Genomic DNA, 25,971 nt, shown 5'->3' with positions numbered 1-25,971 from the left:
ATATCTTTTAATTAAATTTTTTTTAGAGAATAAATGCTACTTGACGTAGGAACCCAATTATTAATTAGAATTGCAATGGTCATACTCAACCTTCCACAAAGTCAAAGCTCGTTTTTGAAATGAAGAGCTTATGATTATTTTAAGTATGAACACTGAATAAAAGAAATAATGCACTTAAGTAGGTGAGTTATTGACTTATTTATGAAACTAGATTACTTATACTCTACGCGTGCCTTATTAAATATTAAAAATATATATATTTTACTATCGTGCAAGCAGGTCTAAATTTACTTCACCCTCTATAGTTTTATTTGTATCAATTTACTCTAGTATAGTCTAGAGTAAATTATAATTATTAAGTATTTCAACATATTTAAAGTAACAAGCTAAAATTGTAAAAGATTTAAATAAGACTTTTCAACACATCTAAATAATATTAATCAGATTTTATATAATAAAAATATAATAAATAATATCGATAATCTGAACCCGATTGATGTTATTATAGATGCGCTGAAAAACTTATTCAATCCTTTACGACTTTGTCTCAAATAAATATCTTCAGGTTCGATTAATAGTATGATCAAATATGATAAATAAAATAACAATATTAGTTTGAATATAACTATAAGGGATAAAGTGACACAAAAAGAACTACGAGAAGTAAAGTGAATTTAAGCATAACCACATAAGGGTAAAATATAATTTTCGCAAGATATTTTATACATATATTAAAAAATTACCATATGAGTAATCATTTTTATTAATATAAATTGCTTTCTTGACGAGTGTGATACACATAGATAGAAAAACACAATGGTTTAGTAATTTCAATACCAACCTTTTAATCTATTAAAGGTATTAAAAACTGATCATCAACTTAGAAATTTTTATTAAAAATAATTATTGTCTCATAAATTGATTTTCTTTGACCTATTTATATAACAGTCGTATGAACTAGAAGTCGCTCAGTACTATAAATAAATTTATAACTCACCTATTGGAGTATAATGTTATGTGCAGACCTAGAGTGATAAAGAAAAATGTAATTATTAACTAAAATGTCGATTTCGACTCTGGCTAAAATTTCCACACGATACTTGTCATAGTCAACAAAGTGATTGTTCACATTTGACTTCCAAAAGTGTAGAGAGAGAGAGTCAAAGCTCGTTATGTAATTATTAACCAAAATGTCCATTTCGACTCTAGCTAAAATTTCCACACCATATTTATCATAGTCAACAAAGTGATTGTTCACATTTGACTTCCAAAAGTGTAGAGAGACAGAGAGAGAGAGAGAGAGAGAGAGAGAGAGAGAGAGAGAGAGGTGTTTGAAGCTCTCCTCTACTACAATATATAGCTTGCAATTTCCTCTTTCTTCTCTTTTGGTCCTAGATTTCTCCTTTTAAGATTTGAACGCACCAATCTTGTTGGTATCTCCGTCGCCATGGTTGAGATGGACTCGGGCGAGAAGCGCCTCAACGAGCTCGGCTACAAGCAAGAGCTCAGAAGAGAAATGGTACTTCTTCTTGTTGCCTATTGAAATCGATCCCTTCCAAGATTTTGGCAACTGGGTCTTGTTTGTTTCCATCGAATTCATGAGAAAGTTGTGTTTTTAATCTCTTCTATATAGACTCTGTTCAAGACCCTGGCCATTTCGTTCTCGACGATGACGCTGTTCACGGGAATCACGCCGCTTTACGGATCGAGCTTGCTCTACGGGGGGCCCGCGAGCCTCGTCTGGGGTTGGGTCGTCGTCTCCTTTTTCACTTGGTTCGTCGGCATCGCCATGGCCGAGATCTGCTCCTCTTTCCCCGTTAGTACCTGCCACATGTTTGCATGTTTGAAATATACTCTTGTTTCTATTACGAAGTTGTCGTTTTATGCTTATAGATCGTTATCTATTTAAGTTGGTTATCAAAATTTGATCTCGATGGAGTTTATTTGATATTGCGTCGATGTATGCATTGGGTGTTTGATATAATTTGCCTTTGAACAGACTACTGGGTCTCTCTATTTCTGGGCTGCCCATTTAGCAGGACCAGTGTGGGGTCCCTTTGCATCATGGTGCTGTGCTTGGCTGGAGACTATAGGCCTCATTGCTGGAATTGGCACACAGGTACCAATTTTTCTTTTCTTTCTATGATAGATCATTCTGTCAATAAGTTATCAAAAGTCTATTGGAAATCTGCCTTTGTTGTATAAATTGTTCTTTATACAATAGAATTTTCAACCATTTAAGTAAAGGAAATTAGTTTTTGCAAGACTATCGGAGATAAATTCTACTGAGCTGCAGAGAATTAGTTCTGCTCACTGTATTTGGAAGATCTTTTCATAGCTTCAGCTGCATAGTTGCATGTGAATGGGTCTACATGCATGCATTGGCCTTGAAATATAAATGTTATTGTTCTCTTGTTTGCAGGCTTATGCAGGATCTCAAACATTGCAGAGCATTATTTTATTATGTACTGGCACGAACAAGGGAGGAGGTTACTTAGCCCCTCGTGGTGTATTTCTTGCTATGTACATTGGTCTAACGTTAATCTGGGCAGTGCTCAACACATTTGCTCTAGAAGTTATCGCCTTCATAGACATAATCTCTATGTGGTGGCAGGTAATCTTAATGTACTTCCCAGTTCACCTTGTCTGATCTAGGTTGTGCATGTCTCTCATTTTGTTCCTTTTCATTCTCAAATTCTTGCCTGAAACCAACACTATTAATATGTTGATCTGTTTATCAAATCATATTGAGGCATAGAGGCAATTGTCTTATTGGAGATTCATAGTATTTATTGGAGATTTCACTATATAGTGATTATTGGTGATCATCATCTTCTTAATCTGTTTGAATAAACATATGAAGGTAATTGGAGGTGTCGTCATAGTCATTATGCTCCCTTTGGTGGCGAAAACTACACAACCTGCTTCCTATGTATTCACTCATTTTGAGACGGCACCAGAATCAACTGGAATTAAAAGCAAAGCTTATGCAGTCATCTTATCTGTTCTTGTTAGTCAGTATTCTTTATATGGTTATGATGCTGCAGCACATTTAACGGAGGAGACAAAGGGTGCAGATAAAAATGGCCCAATAGCTATCCTGTCTAGTATTGGGATCATCTCCTTATTCGGATGGGCATACATCTTAGCCCTCACTTTTAGCATTCAGGTACTGCTGACAATTATATCAGTATTAACATTAAGATAACTGTTGTCTAATGACGATTTTATGTATTTCTATAGAACTTTGCCTATCTATATGACACTAGCAATGAAACTGCTGGAACATTTGTACCAGCACAAATACTCTATGATGCGTTCCATGGGAGATATCATAACTCTGCTGGGGCCATTATTCTGCTGTTTGTTATCTGGGGCTCCTTTTTCTTCGGTGGTCTTTCAATCACCACAAGTGCAGCAAGAGTGGTAAGTTGTTGTTAGATTTCAGTGCTTTTATTCTAGTTTGAAGAAATTGCTCACATCTCAAATTGCATGAATGGACATAACTATTCCAACGAGGAATCAAATAGCATAATCGCCATTTAGCTTGGAGACAATTGTCCTGCAATGATGGGTGAAGCCATTCTCAATAGGGTTACATCAAATAGGGTTACATCATTCCTTCCATCAAACTGATGATAATTTTCACTCCACTAACATGGATCGCCTCACACTTTTATGGCAAAGAAAGTCCTAAGTTGATAATTCTTTTTCTTCTTTGATGCTTCCAATACAAACTGTTAGACACAGAGAAGTTGATTTATATTATTGCATCTATCTGACTGTTGTTAATTAATTCCTAACTAAAATTAATTCATGCCAAGTCCCACCGTTATATTTTTAAAGTAATTAGCATCATCAACTCTTTTGCTAATCCTATGTCAATGCCATCTAGGTATATGCATTGTCAAGGGATCGAGGGGTGCCCTTCTCATCCATTTGGCGCCGAATTCACCCGAAGCACAAGGTCCCAAGTAATGCAGTATGGCTGTGTGCAGCTATCTGCATTCTTCTTGGCCTTCCTATTCTTAAAGTCAATGTAGTGTTCACTGCAATTACCTCCATATGTACCATTGGATGGGTTGGTGGCTATGCCGTTCCAATCTTCGCAAGGATGGTCATGGTGGAGAGTAACTTCAAACCGGGTCCTTTTTATTTGGGAAGGGCGAGAAGGCCCATTTGCTTGGTGGCATTTCTGTGGATCTGCTACACTTGTTCAGTATTCCTACTGCCTACATTTTATCCTATAAAGTTGGATAACTTCAATTATGCCCCGATTGCATTGGGTATATGTTTGTCTGTCATATTATTGTGGTGGATTCTTGATGCAAGAAGATGGTTTAAGGGGCCAGTTCGGAATATCGACGAACAGAATGGGAAGGTCTGATAATTATGATCAGTTCTTCTGTTTGCTAACACACTGGTATAGATGCTGAAGTGAGACTCTATACTGCAGTAAAATTATACAGATGATTCCGACAATGAGAGCTTTATACATTCGTAATTGGATTCTGGTTGCCCATGTAGACGTCACAGATCATGGAGGCATAGTTCGATTCTTTCTCGTGAAAGTGAAACTATGAAATATTTACAGAGTGATCCATGTACCAGATTGCTGAACTGCCAGTTTACTGCAAAATAGTTATGTTTGTTTTTCTTTTGTTCACATTCAAGAAGAAAGGATAGCTCACTTATGAAGGTACAGACATGAGTATACATTTCTATTCTTGTGATGACAAAATGTATCTAAAAGTGTTCAGCAAATTGAAAATGAGGAGCTTCAAGTATCTTTCTTTCATAGTATTTAGCTCTAATGGCTGTTAATATGTATGCTAACTCAGCTAAAAAAAAAGAATAATGATTTGGAATAATTGACAAAGATTTAATATCAATGGCTTTATACAACAGAAGTAATTTTTGAAAGGGGTACACACTCTATCACAGATATACTGTGTTCTTCTCCCCCTTTTCTCCACCAGAAAAGATTAGGAGTTTTTTTATTTTTTAAAATTTAATTTTTAAATGTATACTCCTATGAAATCACTTCTTGGCCTTCCCTTTTACAATTTTAAAGAATTTACTCAAAGTATTAAGATAATTTTGTATTTAAAATTTAATTTATCTCATCTATACATTAATTATTATTTAAGAAAACCAAAGCAAGAGCATTTTTGAAGCATTAAAAATAGAATACCGAAATAGAGAGATAAATATTTATATGACAGTGAGTAAATGATAATAAAAACAAAAATTACCGTAATTTTAATAAAATTTTTTAAATATTTTTTGTAACATTTTACAAATAATTATTCTTTATAATAAAGTATAGGTACATGAAAAAAAAATGTAGCAATTCACAAAGGATATCTCCAATAAAAATAAATTACACAGGACCAAATATATATAAAAATTATGATAGAGTGAATCATTTTATTTAGCTGAATTTTTTAGGAATACTTTCATTTTAACCCATCCCATTGATCTATTATTTATTTGGTACATAATAAATTTATAAACTTAAAAAAATATCTCACACCCTTAAAATCTTAGACGGAATCAGAAAAATAACATTATTATCTTTTAAATTATTATTGCGCAAATCACTATAGGAGAAAGTGATTTATTAAATTACTTTGTATGATGTCAACTATTATACTTCGATAAATAATTTTAAAGCTATAGAAAAATGCTAATATCTTTTTCTTTTGGGTAAGAATAGCAATATATCCGCTAAAAATTAATAATATATCCTTCTATAGAAAGAATGCGCAACAATTAAATTATTTTACTATCTTCATATCCGTGTGCTATATCATTAAAGGTACTAATAATAGACAAATCGATAAAATACATCGATATAGATACTAAATTTAGGTAAAACTGATAAATTTATGTATGTCTATCGGAAGCTAATAAAGCTGCTGATCGACAATATATTAGTACTAGATCGTATATGAGACAATTAATTTTAATATAAATTCTTTTTTCTTCTATTCAAGAAAAAAGAGATAAAATTTAGAGATATTTGGTACAATTTAGTAGATGCTGGCAATCTAAGTGCACAAACAACGGGATAACTATCCGGCACTTGGATAGGTTTATCCACCCCGGTATAATGAAAGGAACGAAGATTGGAATTAGAATCGGGATAAAGAACTGGAATAGCGGAGATAATTAATTGCCTTTCGAGGTCGAGCAGGACGCCGACCCCTTCCTTTGAAACCGTCAACCCCCCCCCCCCTTCCCGAAAAAAAGAGCTTTTTAAGTTCTCTCTCTATTTTTTTTTTCTCTTTTATATATATCTCTCTCTCCTCCTCACCCACCGCCGAGAGGATCTTTTTACGTTTTAGTCTTCTCCTATGAGCGAAGCGGCGAATTGCTTATCCTCCCCTCGCCTATCTCCTTCGACGCCGTCGCGACGCGAAGAGCTCGAATTCGCGGATTAGTCTCCGTTCCTCTCCGCCGCCCCCTTACCTCATCTACAGGCAATTCTTTCCCTCGTTTACACGATCTATTTTTCTTGTTGATTGATGTCGGGTCGGCTAGGTTTCATGCGAATCGGTTCCTCCGAGTAGAAATTAGGGTTTCCCCCCCTTCTGGGGTTTTGTTGGAGTTTTCATCGGTCGGGGTTTTTTTTTTTTTTTTGGGTGCATTGATGATTTTGATCGCTCTTTGATTGGGTTTTATCGTTTATTTTCCCTAATTTGAGCATGTTTAGGTTGATAGGAATGGGGGAGGTGGAGACGAGTTGCCAAGGAAATCAGGTGGTAGGAGGAGGGGAGGAATGCGAAAGCAGATCGGATTTTGAGAAGGTTAGAGTCCCGGAAGAAATCGGTAATTTTGGCAATGGCGATGGTGATCAGGCGGTGGAGAAGGATTTCTCTCCTCCACGTGATGAAAATGTTGATGGCGGGGATACTGGTGATGGGTTGAAGGAGGCCAAGGAAGGGTTTTGTGGGCTTGCAATGGCTGACGAGGGAAGTGATTCTCTAATCTTGGAACAAGGGTTCTTAGTTGAGGCCTCTAATGTAGGTAATTTGGAAACATGCAGCATTGCATGGGTTGTTGATGATAGTCATGGAATTGATGGTATTGCGGAGGTTGAAAGAGGTTGCTCTCCTTGTGGCGATTATAGTGCTTCTATATGTGTTGGAGATGGGTTGAGCACATCGGTTAAGCATATGAATGAGGAAGAGAGTGGAAATTTAATAGTAGACAAGATCTTGGAAGAACATACTGATTTTCCAGGCTCATTGCCTATAAAAACATCGAGAGGAGATGAAATAGAGAATTCTTCTGGCATTGATGTTGCATTAGAAGGAAAATGTGGTGCTGAATTGTTTGCCGAACATAAATGCTGTAGTACATCTTCTGAAGTCTCTTTGAGATCAGAAGCAGATGGTCTTTTGGTAAAAATTGGTGAAGAAACGATTAGACAGGCAGGTGAGTTTTCTTTTCCTTCTCATTGTGGAGGGTGCCTGGATGTTTGCACAAATTCTGAGGCAGCTGGGATATCTAAAAGATCTGAAAGCATGCTGGATATGGAGAAAATTGCCTCTAGCTCACAGGGAGAAGAGATGCTTTGTTGTAAAAATGGAAATAAAACGGACCATTATGATGAAGAGAACCGGTGTTCCAGTTCAGAGACCACTTGCAGTCTGGATTTAGAACATAAAGAAACTCGGGAAGAGGGATCTGAAGCCTATGGATGTGATCATCCTCAGGAAGTGGGAATTAGTATTTCTCTTAAAGAGATATCTAAGGAGGATGAACACGACAATTTTCCCACAGATAAAGAAATGAGCAGCTCAGTGCAAGTTCAACTTGATAAAGAGGCATCTTTCTGTCCAGGGGAAAAATCATCCGTTGAACAACCAAGTCACCTAACTTCTTCTGGTGAATCAAATAACCTTCCAAACTTTTCTTTGTCATCAGAGTTGCATGAAGAAGAGACTGACACCATTAAGATATACACAACTTGCTCTAGCAACCAAGTTGATTATTTAGTGCATGTCAATGGCGGAGAACTTATTAAGCCAAAAGCTGCTGCCTTAAGCGTCTTCAGGCGTAGGAACCCTAAACGAGCTGCTTCGTCACGGAATATGCAGTCTCAAGAGAAACCTGATTATTCAAACAGAACAAGAAATTGCGTAGGAAAAGTTGGAAAAGCAGTTGACATGAGCACATCACTTTTAAGCAGCAGCAGCAAGATTCCAAATCAAGTAACAAAGAAAAGAAGCTGCTGCCTCAGAAAAGTGCCACATTCTGTTTGGGGAAGGGTTGAAAACCTAATAAATATTTTCAAACAAAACAGTGACTTTTCTGATTCTGATCCAACGTGGCCGCAAATTGAAAGATTGAAGAAACGGAAGTCTTCTGTACGTGGAAAAGGACGGCAGACTGGCGGTAGGAGTAGAAAAATAAGACTGTCAAGAACTAAATCTGCTGTTTCAATGGATTTAGTACATGTAAAGGATCAAATGCATCTGATACCTGTCTTTCCTGATGCTTCAATACAAAAAAATGTGAGTGACTGCACACCAAATCTGAATCATCATGCAACACAGGATATTCATGTTGAAGTTGGTGAAACTGCACACACAGTGGAAGATAAATGTATGGTTGGAGTGAAGTTGCTCCAACAAGATGGACAGCAGTTAGATAAGGACTTGGAGAGTTCTTTGACCCAAGAGACATCTTCAGACAACACACTTGGTGAGTGCCCTGGTTTTTCATCTAATGCAGGTTTTGAACCTTTGCTGGAAACGCTCAATGGAAGGGACTTGCTAGATCCCGGATCATCACCGGACTCTGATGTCTATCATCCAATTCAAGATGCAGCAGGTAAAGATGATTTAGAGCATCAAAGGTTACTTGTTCCTGATGTGTTGGTTGAAAGTGGTCTCCATGCTACTGTGTTAACTTCCTCTCGAGACATTGTAAGTCCTGCATCTCCTTCAATGTTGGATTTGGAGTCACAAACCAACATTGAGAGAGGGAAGAATAGCAAGGAGAGTATTGAATCCAGTGATCGAGCTTGTTTCACATTGAAGAATTCTTTTAATGAAGAAAAGGTGGAAGGTCCAGAAAAAAGGAATAGACCTAGAAAATCTAAGAGTCTCAGAAGGCATTCATGCAGAAAGCAAAATGTAGCTAAAGACATAAAACCGGTAAATTTACAATGTAGTAAAGTTTTCTCTAGAAAAGGTTCGAAGTTTAAGACCATCCCCACTGAACCTTCTGTTCTTGGAATGACTCAGCTTGAACACCGTGCCGAATCTATGAGACTGGAGTCTTGCATGGAGACTTTGATATTGACTGAACAAGACACTGTGAAGAGACAGTCCAAAGATGGAACACTTGGTGAATCTTTCCCAACTGCTAAAATTGAAGGGGTTCCTAGAAGTACCAAAAAGAAGGTGAATAAAGGCAGATCAGGGAATATTGATCCATCAAGGTGCAAAAGACAGTATGCTCATCGAAAAACAATGGGACAAACACGGGATTCGGGCAATAGGAGAAAAACCAAGGGAAAAGGTCAGTTGCCTGTTGCTTGCCAAGGAGGCAGTGGAAGCTTAAGCTCCTCTTCTGAAATAGGCACTAAGTTGGCATTGACTGGATCAAATGAACCAAGCAGTGAGTTGCATCACAATATCTTTACCTTCAATTATGCAAATATTGCTCATCACTCATGCTGCTTTTCAGAGCTTGGGACTTCAGATAATTTATTACTTGATAAGGATAGATATGTTTCAAATATATAGGTAACCTTAATGCTGGAAGAGAAATTTTATTGCTATTGTAGGGGATGAAGTACCTCCTGGTGAAAATGCGTGTGGCTTGAAGCATGCTTTACCACAGCGGGTCGCATGGGTGCGCTGTGATGCTTGTCACAAATGGCGTTGCATACCAGCTTCACTAGCAGATATCATTGATGAGACAAACTGCAGATGGTACAAATTTTCAATTGCATTTCTGTGTCTTATTAACATTCTTGTGATCCCTAACATTCTGCACTAGAGTTAATTTGATGATAGTTAAGTTCCATCCAGGTTAACTGACAAATATATATCAATGTTAAGCTGATAGTGCTTTTGATTGTCCTGTGATTCTTTATGCTCTTGGGTTTATGCTATTAAATTATGGTTTTGTGTTTCTGTGGCTGTGACACACTTGTTCACCATGACGCGTGATATCTTAGTTCATGTTATGCCTCGGGAGCGTCACTTTTACTGGGATTGCCATATGTGTTTCTAACTGTCCTACACTAAGTATCATATCTAAAAGTACATGTTTCTGTACAATGGAACCGTTTTTTTTTTTCTTGCCATTAGTTTATAGGTTTGAAATAATTGATTGGATTATAACTATATCAGCCTAACTTATATGTGTATCTTATCTGAGTATTCTTGTTACTTTCTCCTTTACTTTGTACTCTTTTAATCCTTGGCTTGTTCGATAAGAACAAATAAGGCACATTAGAGGGATTTAGATCTAAACATTTTGTAATCCACTTTTGGAGTCTTCATTTGTAACTAGTGCTCCACGACATCTTCTTGTCCTTCTCTGTGGTGCATTTTCCCTTGACTTATTTTCTTATTTCTGCTTGTTTTGAAGGACTTGCAAGGACAATGCAGACAAGGAATTTGCTAACTGCTTGATACCTCAAGAGAAGACAAATGCAGAGATTAATGCAGAGTTGGAACTGTCAGATGCTTCTTGTGATGAAGACTCTTGCAGCATGCAAACTAATTTTAAAGGAATCAAAACTTCAACCATATCAGGTATGTAACTGCTTATCCCTTTGCAAGATGTTTATTAGAAAGTGAAAAAAAGATATTCCACTCACTTTTCTCCTTTCATGTTGATCTCATCTATCTTATTTTCATTTCGGTCCATCTTACATCTGTTTTTGCAGCTTCACAGCCAGCCTCTTGGACTCATATTAAGTCGAACTTGTTTCTTCATCGTGGCCGCAAAACTCAGACTATTGACGAGGTTTGGGCTGATCTATTGTTCTTTTGCTTGAGTGGCTCTTTTGTACCCCATTGATTGCATGTCAGCAATAATATATGGTTTTGACTCCTCATTTCTTGTTAAATAGTAAAAGCATGCAAGTTCAAGAGAAATATGCTTTCTCCAACTCATTCTTTTTCCCTCTTTTTATAATGGCTGTCTCTTCAAACAAGTAGATCATGGTTTGCCACTGCAAGCCTCCTGAAGATGGCAGTTTTGGTTGTGGAGATGAATGCTTGAACCGGATGCTTAACATAGAGTGCGTTAAAGGAACGTGTCCGTGTGGGGCTCTCTGTTCAAATCAACAGGTCATTACCTTTTTTTAAAATTTTTTTTGTAACTCTTGACTATTTTCATTTCTTGTGCTTCATTTAATTATGAATGCAAAACTTGAATACAGTTCCAGCAACGGAATTATGCAAAATTCAAGTGGTTTCGTTGTGGAAAGAAAGGACATGGGCTTCAATTGCTAGAAGATGTATCTCGGGGCCAGTTTCTCATTGAATATGTTGGGGAGGTGAAGTACATTTGTTTTTAGTAATGTCCATGGTTTGGTGTTTTGTACGCTTATCTCTATAAAATGGAATTTGTATAGGCAAGATTTGTGGCAACTTGGAAGTACATGATATGCTTATCTTTTTCATTATATTCTTTAGTGCATGTCTGATTGTCTTTTGCACCATCAATACTACATGTAGTGAGTGAGATGCTTGTGAAGCTTTATACTGTTACCTTATTTTGAAAAATGAGAAAAAGAGAAGTCAAGTGTTCAGCTTTTGAATTGCTCTAATTACAGGTTCTTGATATACCTACTTATGAATCCCGACAAAGATACTATGCATCTAGAGGTCAGAAGCATTTCTACTTTATGACGCTGAATGGTGGTGAGGTTTGGCCTATTCCATCTTTGCTATGCTTTACCTTTCTTCCTGATACCTTTTGTTTGTTCCTTTATATGCTCTTTAAAAATAAGTGGAATATTCTGGCTATGGTCGTTTAATACTCATGTAGATGTTGTAAACAGCAATTGTACCTACCTTTTTTTAGTCAAAATAAATCTTATTCTATCAATAGTCGTACATTTGATGGAGTAGTGTTTCATCCAGTGGATTAATCTTCTTCGTAACTGTGATTGAATTTTGAGCTGACAACTGAAGCTAGTCGAGTTTCAGTTTTCTGCCGATCTTTGCAAATAGTTCTTTGGTTATTTGCATACTCCTTAGGACTAAATCGCTTTTTCCAAGCCAATATTGTGAAAGTTTCACAAAAGATGAAGGCCCTTAAAGGATGACTCTAGGGAAAAGGACAAAACATTGAGTTGGCAATTCCTTTACTGAAGAGGAAATTATGGGAGTAGTTCTTATAAAGGAATGCTGACAAATCATCAGTCGACATGAAATTTTAGATATTTATTCTAAAGTAATTGATCAATCAATGATGTACAAATATGTTCTTGTAGGTTCGCTATGCTAGACACATCTGATATTGACAAACTTCTATTGGAATGCTTGTATTTTTCTTGGTTTGGGAGTGATTGGTCTTTGTTGGTCATACTTGTTTTCTAGCACAGAAGATGTCAGTATTTATTGATACTCTGTATTACTGGAATAATGGAATTTACATCTGAATTTTCAAGTGAGCTTATCTTGTTGGTGAATTCTTTATAGTTTATGCTGCAGGGTTCTAGTACTTCTCACTTCTAAGCTATCTATGATTTTATTGGAAAGTTTCTTCTACATGATTTCCTTGCTTGTATTCTTGTTGTTTTCATTAGCATTCTGTGTTAATAACTTTCTTATTTTCCATTTAAATCAGGTGATAGATGCATGTGCTAAAGGAAATTTAGGGCGTTTTATCAATCATAGCTGTGATCCTAATTGTCGTACAGAGAAGGTGAAATTTGGCTTTAATTGATCTCTTATTTGCAGTTGTGCTCCATTTATCTGGAGCTTGCATAAATATCATTTTATTAGCATGTACTTTTAAGCTTCCACGATTGTCTGAAATGTTGCAAAATAACAAGTAAACATGATGGGTAGTGATGATCTTATTATCGATGTTCGTTCTTTCATAAGCCAATTTTAGCTTACAAATATAAAGTGTGCTGCAACAATTTGCAGTCAAATGGCCTGTCAGTTATGTTGTTGCAGGAAGTCCCATCTAATTATCTAAAAATGCTATCTAGATAATAAACAGGCATGTTCATAGCAAGTCATTTTATCTCTGGGTGTTTTGCAGGCAATAAAAGCATAAAGCTTTCTTAACTCACATGTGAATATTTGTCCGCAATTGGAATTTTATCACTTATTCTTGTTTGTTCTTGTAGATTCATCAATTGATTGGATGGATTTGATAATAATTTAAAGTTTATTTGCTTATCTTAACCTAGTTACAATTATCTATGTTTATTTACTGTTATCTTGACCTTTTAATTAATTTTTATCAAAACAGTGGATGGTAAACGGAGAAGTCTGCATTGGATTATTTGCAATGAGGGAAATCAAGAAGGTAATGCTGTAACGGTTTGGAAACCCTTGTAATTTTTGTTGCTTATTGGATTGTATTGAAAATTACCATTTATTTAGTATTAAAAATTTAAAAGTCTGATATTCTTTATGTGCTGCATTCCTTACTCTTTTTAACTATGTGAAATGTCAAATCTGTGAAATGAAGGGGTTGGCTAGTTGCTAGTTGGTTTTGTAGCTTTAAGTTGAAGCCAGGTCTAGCATCCAGTGAAATTGAAACAAAGAAAAATTTCTGAGTTAATTGCAGTATATTTTATGTCATTAAGGATATGGGAGAGAGATTCTGCTTCCTACTAACCAGTACTTTGACCCCTCACAATCCTGCAGAGTTTTGAGGTGATGATTTCTTACCAATTCATTCTCATTTAAGATATTGAGCCCTCAAATTGACTTCTATCCACACAGTTTAATGTGCGAATACATAGACAATAAGTTTATAGCTACCTTTGACAACAAGAGTTGTTTCTGATCATTCCCGCCAAATAATTTTGTGACTTATTGCTAAAAGGAAGAAGATTAGAGCCATCAAAAACCCAATATTCTTTGAGTCCACAAGTAAAGCTGATATGCACACTGCTTTTACACAGACAAACCAGAGATTTAATTTGTAATTACTTACCAGTTTTTGGTGGTCCTAATCATGTTCGCTAGCTCTCATTGCACATAGGCTTCTCTACATAGAACCTGCAATGAATGATTCTAGAATAATCTATTCTGAGTTTGCTAGAATTAATCAATTTTATAGCCATTGCAATTAAGGTTTATTAATTCTGTTGATAATTTCATCTTTTGGAACGATTAGACAAATATCATGAATTCATGAGTGGTTTATGTCTTTTTTCCTTGATCTCTGATATGCTTATGAGGTAGATGGTTTTGTTACTTTACTAGTTAATTCGTATTTCTTGTAGTTTAAGTACCAGAAATATAAAGAGAGTTTCTTTTGATGGCTGCATCTATAGTACAAATATCTTAGAAGTTTCAAGTAGCTTGCATTTTAATCTGTTGAGATCAATCTTCTTCTTCTATCAAATGAAATTTTTATTTATGTTTTATATAGTTCATTATTTGAACTTGAATGAGAAATATTTTGCTATTGTGAGCTTCTTTAAAATTTGCTTTTTAAAGTTCACTGCGGGGTCATCTGTCTTTTTAACTTTTTGCCCTCCTTTTGTGGCCTATACTTTTGTTTTAGTGCATGCTTATTTCCTGTTGTATAACTAGCAAGCATTTTGTCTTTCAGGGTGAAGAGGTTACATTTGATTACAATTATGTGCGCGTATTTGGTGCTGCTGCTAAAAAATGTGTTTGTGGTTCTTCTGAATGTCGGGGCTATATTGGAGGAGATCCATCTAGTACTGAAGTTATTGTTCAAGGTGATTCAGATGAAGAATATCTTGAACCTCTGATGGTTGATGAAGATTATGAAAAGAAGCTTGATATGGTTGAGACTGTTGCTGATTTTATCGACCCTAAGATTTTGAAACATGTAACTTCCATCCGAAAGGAAAAGAGTTTAGACAAGTGCTCTTCTCAAATTCCACATAGTGAGGCTCGCCGACAAGCCCAAGACACTTTATGTAGGCCTTTATCTGATGCTAGTAGATTGGACCATCCTCTTCAAGCGCCAGTTCCAATGAAAACTGAAGATGTCACTTGCAGTCCTATCCAGGAAACAGAGTTATTTGAAAAATCCTTGCAGAGCTTGGATAGTACAAGTTTCAAATCCACTATCGCCAGCCCTGTACAGAATGTTCAACTGGCGGAGCTTTCTGTACAAACTTCAAATCCTGCTGACTTGACACTTGGCACTGCTCCACATAGAAATACTTTGACATCCCGTCCCAGTGATGATAAACAAAGTAGATCAAAACGTGATCCTCTTAAAAAATCGCCACCTTCTAGTGCTACAACAAAGAAGGGCCTGTCACATTCAAAAATTATGGAACCTCATAGGTCCCAAAAGATGTTACCTGGTGCCGGTAGTGGGCAATTTGAGGGAGGTAAGAATAATATCATGTCAGGACTGTTGTGTAAGCTCAAACTGGAATAACTTGTTAACATGCCTCACCTTTTATGTACAGTTGAAGAGAAACTTAATGAGTTGTTGGATGTGGATGGGGGTATTAGCAAGCGGAAAGTAAGTATACTTATCTAAGATTGGCAATACTCAATTCTGTCTTGGTTTTTTTATACTTTTGAATTTACTTTTTAGTCTTTTACTAGTATATGTATTGTTATGTTAATTGGTGTGGACAGGTATACTGTTTTGATACTCTAGACTCCTAGTGTTGATGTGGGTTGACTTACTTTTTTATACTTTGTCAGCTACTATTTCATCTTTAGTGTTTTCGATCAAGTTGGATCTATATTTATTATCATTAGTTCTTTCATAATTCTGTGGAGTGGGTATCAAATTTTACTTGTCTAGCATCCTTTTAGTTCTTTATCTGTACAGCAAGAATTGTATGGACAAAAGTCATCTCTACTATAATCATAACTTAGGGTTCACCTAGTCGTTTCAATCTATTGATTGGCTGCTGAATTTTCCAAATATTTGCTTTGAAGAGCTGTTTAGCATATAGTCATAACCTTCCTTTGTGGTTGCTTTTGCCAATTTGATGTCAATGTTAGTTTCCATGGATATTGAAGTTCTGCATAGTTCAGTAATCTGCAGGTTCCAAAATAAAATAAGCCTTGTTTTGCCCCACCAGCTATCTTATTTTTTGCTTATAGTTTGTCTAATTCCATGTGAGTTGTGACAGTATTTAAGAAACAATTTGGGACATAGGGGCTAAGGGGGCTTGTAACACTCATGACTGCTGGCATCATGAGGCTTGAGCTCAAGGCAAGCCTCTAAGATATATTGGTGTTTGCATTAGCATGAGACTTTGATTAATAACTAAAGAATAATTTTATGTAAAACATATAGTAGAAGATACCGACATAGTAGCATGGAAGGAAAAAGTTTGGAAAGACAGATAATAGTTTATGTAGAAGATGCTTCATTTAAGTACATGATTTACATCCAAAAACCAACATCAAATATAACAGAAAGGTACTTGGGTTGATAGCATATTGATGACTTGCTTTTGCTTCGGTAATGGGCTTAGATGTTATCAATGGTGGCCAAGAAACGTAGCTTAGTTGGAAGGCCTTAAAACCTATATTGGCCTTCTTTGTAACTGCCATGATCTTGTATTTTAGCAAGTGCTTATGACCTATGTCTTGGCAGTGCTATGCATATAAAAGTTATATCTGACAGTATTGTTATTCTCTCTGTGAGCTGCCTTTTATAGTTGAAAAATCTTAATATATATACCATCATCCTTGTCTCAGAAACATCTTCCTTTTCTATTCATATCTCATTTTTCATTTAGCTAAACATTGTTTTTTGAGCAGGATGCTGCAAAAGGATATTTGAAGCTTCTGTTTGTGACTGCAGCAGAAGGCGATAATGTTGGGGGTGCATCCCAAAGGTTGTATGGAGGTCCCTGAATGTATTTTGCAGGGCAATGTTTTATTTTGTTTCTTCCATATATTTCTGATGATGCTTTTCTCTCTTTTAGTACAAGGGATCTTTCATTGATTCTTGACGCACTTCTGAAAACGAAATCTCGTACTGTTTTGGTGGATATAATTAACAAAAATGGTAGGTGGATGTTCTCTTATACTTGTAACTCACATTTTTGTATTTTTAGGAGAAATTAGATGACATGACTACATTGTGAATGTTGATTCTTTTTGCATTATGCAGGCTTGCAAATGCTGCATAATATAATGAAGCAGAATAGGAGCAATTTCCACAGAATTCCTATAATACGAAAGCTTCTTAAGGTTAGGCTCTTGTAGTTTTGATCTGTAAACCTCGATAGACCTACATCATTTTATCTTGGTATCTGTTTGCATTTCAAATTACATGGACTGTATCTTACAAGGAACTGATCGGTTGATTTTGATAATAATCAAATCCAGAATTTGAGACTTTCTAAACCCACTAGCTTCACAGAGTTGCGATTTTTTCCCTCTTGAATTTTTTTTTTTTGGACTGCAACTTTATGGAAGCTAGTGATGCTCTCAATATGTTCAGTGTACAAGTTCCATGGTCCTCATGGCTAGATGGATGCCTCCCTAGTTCCTCTTGCTTTCACTTTTTTTGAAAAATTTAATGAACCATGACAGATTTCAGGATCAGCAGGTACACACTATGTTATTTGTTTTTTTTTTTTTTTTTTTTTTTCCTCTATTGAAGTATCACCAAAGTGAGAATTGCCGTGTTGGTCAGCACGTCCGCTGCCGACTGGCACAACCCCATGTTGGACCGTGTCATGTTAACAGGTATATCTCCATCGGGCAACACCCATCAATGTAATTTTGCTAGATTTGTCTTTTGTGAATCATTCTACTTTATATCTAACATTTTGGTATTAGATCTATGACAAATATTTTTCAAGATGTAGGATTTAAAGGGCAAACTTGATTTGCCCCAAATCTTGAAAAATTTAAAATTAAAATCAAATTCATTCAAATTGGGTCAAATTTGGTGTAGTAATATTGTAGATCAATTCCATATGACTATATGAGTTGATTTCAATCCAAAATTTAAAATTTTCAGCTGAAATTTCAACATAATTAGAAATTATTTGATAATATTATTTTTTCCAAATTATTGAACTTTTATTTATTAATGAATGTGTTCAATCATATTATATGTTTGAATCATATTTCTACTTGACTATTGCTATATCTTCAACAAAATAAGTCATCCACATTATTATTTTAGTATAAAAAACTTTAATGTAGGCTTAGTAAATATATTTGAAGTTTTGAACCTGAAACATATACAAAAACTCTAAAAAATGTATTATAGATGTGCCAGAAGACAAGGGCGTGTTGAGCCCTACGAGGCATGCCGATAGGGTATTGCCGTGACATGTGCTACTGGCTTGACAATCACTAAAGTTTTAAGCATATTTTCTATTTAACTGTTTGCTTAATTATTTAACAGTGGCAGTTTTTGGTCAACTTTTGTCTTTGAAGTGTTTAAAAGGGATTTGATGATGCTAAATCTGTTGGAAAGATTTTTTTTGTTTATATAGTATCGTCTCATCCATAGCTAATTGAAACACATCTTTGACTAATGTTGTTTATCAGTCCGTGTTGACCTCCTAGGCCAATTGAGGGTTCAGTGTTCCTTGCTAAAGACAATTGTAACAACCTTTAGTCTTTCAATTTCTTCTTCCAAACCTGTTAGTTTAGTTAAATTGCTAATTCTTATGGTTAAATTGTTTCTATGGGATCTTTCGTTTGCTTGATGATTGCAATGCATTTCATAAGCTGACATACTTCTCAGCGTGAATGCTTGACTGCATAATAAGACATCTTGTGTTTGCCTTTATGATTAGCTAGTTTTCTCTTTTCTTCTAATTGGATGGTCTCCTTTTCTATCTTCATGATTGAAGTTTTTGATTTCCTTGATTTTTTGGTAGGTTCAATTAATTTGATGAACCTGTGGAGCTAAATTTGCTGGATTTGATTTTACTTCGGTTACATATTCCTGAATTAGCTTTACACCTCTTGATACTAGTGTTTTTGGGTAATAGATATTTTCTTGTCCACTTATTAAGAAAACATTTCCTTTTCTTGTAGGTCTTGGAGTTTCTTGCACTAAAGGGGATCCTCACGCCGGAACACATAACTAGAGGCCCTCCATGTAGTGGCATGGAAAGGTTAGAAAGTTGTTGAAAAGAAAGCCCCCTTTTCTCCCTCCTATGCTCAAATTTGCTTTACTAAATCTAAATTCGTTTTTATTGAGTTATGTGGGATCAAAATTTTAATGTGTTGGACGGTTGAAATGTTGTCACTAACTAGAACTAGTTTCTGCATCAAGTCTTATTATCTACCTATAGCCTCAGACTAGTGCAACATGCAATATGCAGAGAGTCCTCAACTTTATGTAATTGGTCGAGTTATGTGATCCATCTTGTTTTTTACTTTTATGATTTGTCCTGCATTTAAAAGGTAGGTTAGACAATTCACGGCATGTGTTATTGGGCGGTCAACTGAAACCGGTACTGATTTTGGTTGGAGTATTGATTATGCGAACCTGGCAAATCCATTTAATTAGTGGCCTGCCTATTGTCAGATGTTGATCTGGATGGGGATAATGATTGGTTTGTCTGACATGATTACAAGATTTGGCTTAATTCTAAATTAACAGAGCAATAAAGATAAATATTTACATGGTCACATTATCATCCAAGACTTTACCCTACAGCACTGTTTCAGCTAGAGCACCACTCAGATTCTAAGACTTCAAAAAAGTTATCAGAATTGTATGACTAACAGTCAGCCTGTGCCATCAATTTTCTATACATTGGTGTTGAGTTCTTGACCAGAGTGAAATTAAGCTATAGGATTTGCCATAAAGGCTAGAAAGGATGGTTGATAGAGAATATATCTCCTTAGTATCAAGGGTCATATGCATTCTGTTAGGAATCGAAAGTCTCTGTGACATGTTACTGCGATCTAAACAATTTTCTCCTTGAGCTTCTGCTTGTTGTTGATCAGGAATAGTGCTCTCTGTTAGGCTATGTAAATTGATACAGTTTTTGCCTTCTCATCGCTTTGTAAAATTTTAATTTGATATGCTGGATTCTATCTGCAGCTTCAAGGATTCAATATTGAGTTTGACTAGGCATAACGACATTCAGGTAATGACCTTTCCAGTGCTAAGCACGTTTTTTCTTGAGTAGAAGTGTAAAACCATCATTTTTTTATTTGCTTAATGGATATTCATAGATATATCTTGCTTATCGCATCTATTTTCTTGCTATTCTTTTTTTTCTATCTTCATATATTTGTTTTTAAAAGAAAAAAAACTTCATATATTTGTTCCTTGAACCAGTAATAGTTTTGACATTGTGCTAATGTACATAAGGAGAAAAGTATGCCTTGTCATGTCTATCTAAGATAATCTTTACCATGCTGACTAGATGTTAATGACACCACTAAATTTAGTATAACTCTGAAAGTAGGGCTGTCAAAATAATTGAGCAGGCTCAAGCTCGACTCAAGATCGACTCGGTAAGGCTCAATCAAGCTCAGCTTCATAGTGAGCTAATTCAAGCTTGATTAACAGGCTCAAAACTAATTTTGAGCCAAGCTTGATCATGAGGTGACTTGATCAAGCCTAGCTCGATAATGCTCGATAATGATATAATATTTAATAATATATAATATATAATATATATGACTAATATGATATTTTAGATCAAGAGCTAAAGGCTCATAATATCAATATTAGTTATACCTTCACTATTGAATTAGGCCTTATTTGATATTTCAAGTTTAATTTGGGTCTCAATCAAGCTTGATTAGGCTTGATTTAAGTTTGAATTGATTCAAGCTTAAAATTGCTTAATGATTGGCTCGTTTAGGCTCGAGCTCGAATTGAGATTATTTTAATTCAAACTTGATTATATAATTAGGCTTGAAATTCATTTTGATTCAAGCTTGGTTAGAGCTCAGCTTGATCAAGCTCAGCTGTACACCCCTACTCAAAAGATGGTTAGCATCCCCTAATGTAAACCCTTATTTATGTTTTGTAGTTCCAACTCCAAGTTGGAATGAGAGGGGATTTAACCATGTTTTATCTCTTGAACTAGGTAATTATCAAATGACCCCTAAAAGTAAAGACAACCAACATTTTTCTAAAAGCATTAGGGCATTATTTATATTTAGCCTCAATCCCCCCTCCTTATTCATATTTTATAACCGAACACCTCATCCGGGTCTATGATTTATACTCTCTATCCTAGTTATTGCAAACAAAAATATGTATGGATAAAAAATGAGTATAATACTATCCGTGAATTACCTTATTCTTCAACCAAACAAGGCTGTGTTTAGAGTGTTTTCACCTAAATAATTCCCTCCCTTCCAATAAGTATTTCTTAGACTTTAAATTCTGAAGCATAAACTTCAATTTCACCTGTATCATTTGTAACCTAGTCACTCTTTCTTTTCCCTTATATTATTACTTGTTTGAAGTGACCAGATTAATCTTTGGAATGCATATACAGGTTCATCAGATTGCTCGTAACTTCCGAGACAAATGGATCCCTCGTACCATAAGAAGAGTTGAGCCTTCAGACAGAGATGATGCCCAGTTAGATTCACAACGCTCCTACTCCAATTGGTTTCAACCATCAATGGTCAAAAGCCGATATGGTCAGGGTACAAGAGACTCTGATGCCATTATATGTGTTAATGGATCAGTTTATGAACCAATATCCTCAGGTTCAGATCCAAGTCATCAGGTCTCCACTTCTGTGCCCTGGAGTGATAAGAATAAGAATTCCACAAGTGGGACGAGAATAAGGAAACGTAAAAGCCGATGGGACCAGCCATCAGATGTTACAAACCAATGTTCACTAAGTTTGTCATCTTCTGAAGACCAATCTGTAGGAAGCACAAAGCTGAGGAGGCATGCAGAACTCACTTCTCCGACTGAAGTTCTAAGAGAGTCAAAAGAGAGGGAGGAAAATAGCTCTTGTAATCAAGATGCTGGTGTGGGGGATTTGATTGAGAATATCAACGATGAGGTGCCACCCGGATTTGGGTCTTCCCTACAGGTTCCTTCAGGACCTTCTTCAGCTGCCTTTGAAGTTACTATGGGTTGTCTCCAGGAAAGATACCTCCCTCAATTGTCTATATCATATGGCATTCCTGTGGCCCTTGTTCAGCAGTTTGGAACCCCTAAAGTTGAAGAAGGAAACCTCTGCAATCCAAATTGGAAAATTGCACCTAGCATACCATTCAATATTTTTCCACCTTTACCTCCGTATCCACACAGGGAACCCAATCCTGCAACTTCTTCACAAACATCTTCTGGTGGTAGTGTGGTCTCTCAGGATATGAGGCAGAAACAGCAAGGAAACCCAAATTATGTTGCACCTATCAGAGGAGTTTTAACTGCATCAAGAGAAAGGTCTGTAGATAAATGTGAACGAGAGGTTAAGGACTTCCGGACTGGTGAGAGAGCACACTTGCCTTCCAACAGGTCAGCAAGGAGGTATGATCGAGAATATAGAGGGAACAATCAGAAGTTTCACAGATGTTGGTCCCCGTGGCCTCGAGAAGGTAGTGATTGAGGTTTCAATGGTAGAAACTGATCTTGTTTAGGTATAGTGAATTTGAGCAGGGATATGTTTTAGTTCCTGTTTCCAGAAGGTGTAAGCAAAAATGATGCTAGTTCTATCTCTTTGACAAGCACACCATAACTGATATCATCATTTGATTAATTGAAAAGATAGAGCAGAAGCAGCAAATAGGTGCTTCTGTCTGTGATTCTTTTACAAGTGGATATCTGTCACTTAATTATTAACTGTTTCTCTGCTTAAATTAGTAAACTTAATGCAAAAAGATGATTCAGATTGAATCTTTTACAGGCTATGCTAACGTCTTTTTCCCTCTTGTGAGTTCTCCAAGTGAGTACATGATGAGTGTAGTAGCTAGCCTCTGAACCTTCAGATTGCCTTTGCACCTGTGTTTTCTTGATTCTGTCCCTGATTGAAATTGCGATGGCTACCAAGGTTTCCTTTTATGTTGATTTATGAGCTTATAGTTTTGAGATATCAACTGCTTTTCCATCTAGTGCAAAATTAACTTTCATCTGCAGCCGGTTTCTTCACACTTATGGTGTCATACTGGGTTTCATTGTCGTTAGACATGCAGATTAATCCATCACTGCTCAGGATAAGTCATCTGCACCATCTTTATACTTGTATATGCATCCTAGAATCATTTTTTTCCCATTTGCATGTGGCTGTTGATTCCTGAAAGGTACAAAAAGGTGTCCCGATAGGTTTTTGCAGTCTGGCTTAACTGAATTTGCTTTTTACTAGCAGAGAGTCGAGGATGGTTTAAGCCATATTCTTAATTCATGTAAGATAAAGACTTCTGATATTTCATTGTGAATTTTAAATTATCCGATTTGATACTCTCTCCTGCATATTTGACTCGTAATTTCCTTTTTGTTGTAGGTGTGCTTCGTTGGCTTGTATATGGTGTAGTATCTATCCGTCCAATTCTCGGTAACTGAAGCAAGTGGCTATACTGAAAATATTATTGTTCGCACTGTGTTTGGTTTAAGAAAATACACAGGTAAATTATTTTTTTATTGTATGCGCCTGCATTTCTTGGAGGAAGTACACTGATATGTTCATGTTACTAATAGATGTAGTCAAGCACAGTCACAGATACGAGACATGGATACGACATAATACATACACGGGATATGATACACCTTTCACAAACTAAGACATACACAGGATATGATACACCTTTCACAAACTAAGACAACACGTTTAGGACAGAGCAAAATAAATAAATAAAAATATTGTATATATAATTGATACATTTGAAGAAATATTTTTCTAACTTATAGTATAAAGACACATGTGGATAAACTATTCACGAGAAAAAAACAAAGTATGCTTAATACCATATTAAGGCAAAAATAATAATATGCTAATATGTGATAATATAATTTAATTTTATGAGAATAAATACACAATACACTAACTTGTGATTGCTGCACTACATTTTTGCAGTATATGCAGGAAATTTCTGCAATAGATAATTTCTATTATGAAGTTTTGTATCATATGATAAAACTTATGTCTATAACATGTCTTGAGAGTGTCCAAAAGTGGCGCAACTTATTCTAATATAATTTTTAAATATCGAATACTTTTTAGAAGTGTTTGACACAAAGACACCTGTCCAACGAGTATCTGAATAGCAATTAAATCCTTTTTAGGTATAAGTCCTTAATCGATGCCCAACTTCTTGCAGTTCGTGTATATCAGAAATGCATGCTGTCTCTCAAATCTTCTCATTACAAGGTGGATGAGTCAAGGCCTTAATGCAGTATAAATCTCATTGTTCAACGATACCACAACTCTGCATTCTAGGAGTCTGCTTTAAAATATAATCAGGTGTCACGAATAAATATACTTCTTGCATTTCTTATCATGTTAGTTTTCTTTTAGCAGAAATTCAAATTTGGTTTCATAGTTTTACTACGAGCTGCCTACATTAAGTTTAACACAGGTTAGGAACTATAAGGGAACTGATTTATTGTGTACTTGAGCAGATAGTCTTGTTTGTTCTTTATTTAAGTTATAAATTCCTTAACAGGGAACTAAAATGTTACTTACCCTTGAGAAATTCCATCTAATTTTATAATTAGCCAGTATTAATTAATTTGATGTAAACAACAAGATCAACATGTTATGCCCATGATTTACCTCAAGCTGATCGGGGCATAAGGGTAACTAAATGGTTTATAATGGAGAAATAGATAAAATCTTATACTTGTCAAATTGACTGGAATTTCTTTTGGTATTTGTGCTTTTATAGGTATCAATCTACATATCCATAAAGCAACAAATTCCTTGTTTTCTTGAAGAAAAGCCATGATTTCTTGCTCGGATTTCTCAGTATTAAAGGATGAATGAATGCAAGCATCATCCTTTTTCCTGGCAAGCTGTGTCTACCTGCCTTATCCATCAACAAGTGAGGGTAACACTCGAATGAGCTTTTGACTATTTTAAATCAACCAAAATTTTCTATAACATGCCTAATTCACATTGAAACTTAAATATAATACTAAATGAGTTACAAATTGTTGACAGAGTCAATGATTTCTAAATATAAGTCGCTGGCTAGGTTTAATAATGACTTAAGATTTCATATAAATTGTTGATCAATCAATTATTTATATTTGGAAGTCATTAAATCAAAAAAAAAACTTATATGGAAATATTTTTCCTCACATCTAGTAATCTTTTTAGTGGTCTTTAAATCTTTATATAAGTCAGCTCACCCAGCCAACATTTATATTTAGAATTCACTATTTTTAATTACTTAGTATCTATTTAAAATTTAAAGTATACTAAATATAAAATAAATATATTTAGGAGAGCTAATTTGGTCAAAAAAAACTCCCTTTGAATCCTTTTAACCCCTGGCTACTCTGACAGCATGAGCATAAAGGTTCGTCAAATCACTGGGTTACTGTCCTTTTGAGTGTAAGAGCAAATCATATTATTTGGGGAAGATAAAATAGGACCATCTGCATGTAGTAGTAGTATCTTTCATTATACTTGCAGCATGACAGGAAATCTACAAGAGACTCTAAATCGCAAGACATCTCTAATGCAGATTTTTTTTTAAATTTTTTTAATTTTTCATATATTTGTGCTTTCCCTGTGGGATATTTATGAATATGAATTTGATTCAACGTGTTTTTTTTTTCTTGTTGTTGAAGAGAACTCAGACGAGATAGCACTACAATAAAAAACATGACTTCCAAGATTCATCACCCCTTCTGAATGCTTGCAAAGAATTAAATAAGTGAAAA

At 35.5% G+C, this 25,971-nt stretch overlaps 2 protein-coding genes across 6 annotated transcripts; both read left to right on the top strand.

The window, feature by feature from the left end:
- Positions 1-1,319: 1,319 nt before the first annotated feature.
- LOC140794720 (amino-acid permease BAT1 homolog) lies at positions 1,320-4,787 on the top strand. The gene is made up of 7 exons (XM_073146860.1): positions 1,320-1,519; positions 1,634-1,816; positions 2,000-2,119; positions 2,423-2,614; positions 2,864-3,169; positions 3,244-3,426; positions 3,896-4,787. The coding sequence occupies exons 1-7, from the start codon at positions 1,448-1,450 to the stop codon at positions 4,385-4,387; spliced, it is 1,548 nt and encodes a 515-aa protein (XP_073002961.1). The 5' UTR covers positions 1,320-1,447; the 3' UTR covers positions 4,388-4,787.
- Positions 4,788-6,180: 1,393 nt separating this feature from the next.
- Positions 6,181-25,106, top strand: LOC140794784 (uncharacterized). Of its 5 annotated transcripts, XM_073146969.1 has the most exons (21): positions 6,181-6,485; positions 6,719-9,170; positions 9,261-9,636; positions 9,806-9,953; positions 10,618-10,784; positions 10,919-10,998; positions 11,193-11,324; positions 11,417-11,533; positions 11,813-11,905; positions 12,832-12,909; positions 13,468-13,524; positions 14,785-15,544; positions 15,626-15,681; positions 16,944-17,020; positions 17,111-17,193; positions 17,299-17,378; positions 19,191-19,270; positions 20,209-20,254; positions 21,626-22,685; positions 23,588-23,708; positions 24,402-24,540. In XM_073146969.1, exons 2-20 carry the CDS (start codon positions 6,729-6,731, stop codon positions 23,644-23,646), a joined length of 5,991 nt encoding a protein of 1,996 aa, XP_073003070.1. In that variant the 5' UTR covers positions 6,181-6,485; positions 6,719-6,728; the 3' UTR covers positions 23,647-23,708; positions 24,402-24,540. The 5 variants fall into 5 exon arrangements, with proteins under 5 accessions (XP_073003070.1, XP_073003067.1, XP_073003065.1 ...); XM_073146966.1 differs by lacking the exon at positions 24,402-24,540 and adding an exon at positions 24,969-25,106 and having other exon boundaries at positions 6,719-9,636; XM_073146964.1 differs by having other exon boundaries at positions 6,719-9,636.
- The last annotated feature ends 865 nt before the right edge of the window (positions 25,107-25,971 follow it).

Source organism: Typha latifolia, chromosome 9 (genome assembly GCF_019914945.1).
Source record: "Typha latifolia isolate L0001 chromosome 9, TyphaL0001v2, whole genome shotgun sequence".
NCBI lineage: Eukaryota > Viridiplantae > Streptophyta > Magnoliopsida > Poales > Typhaceae > Typha > Typha latifolia.
This window is presented reverse-complemented; position numbering and strand designations above follow the sequence as displayed.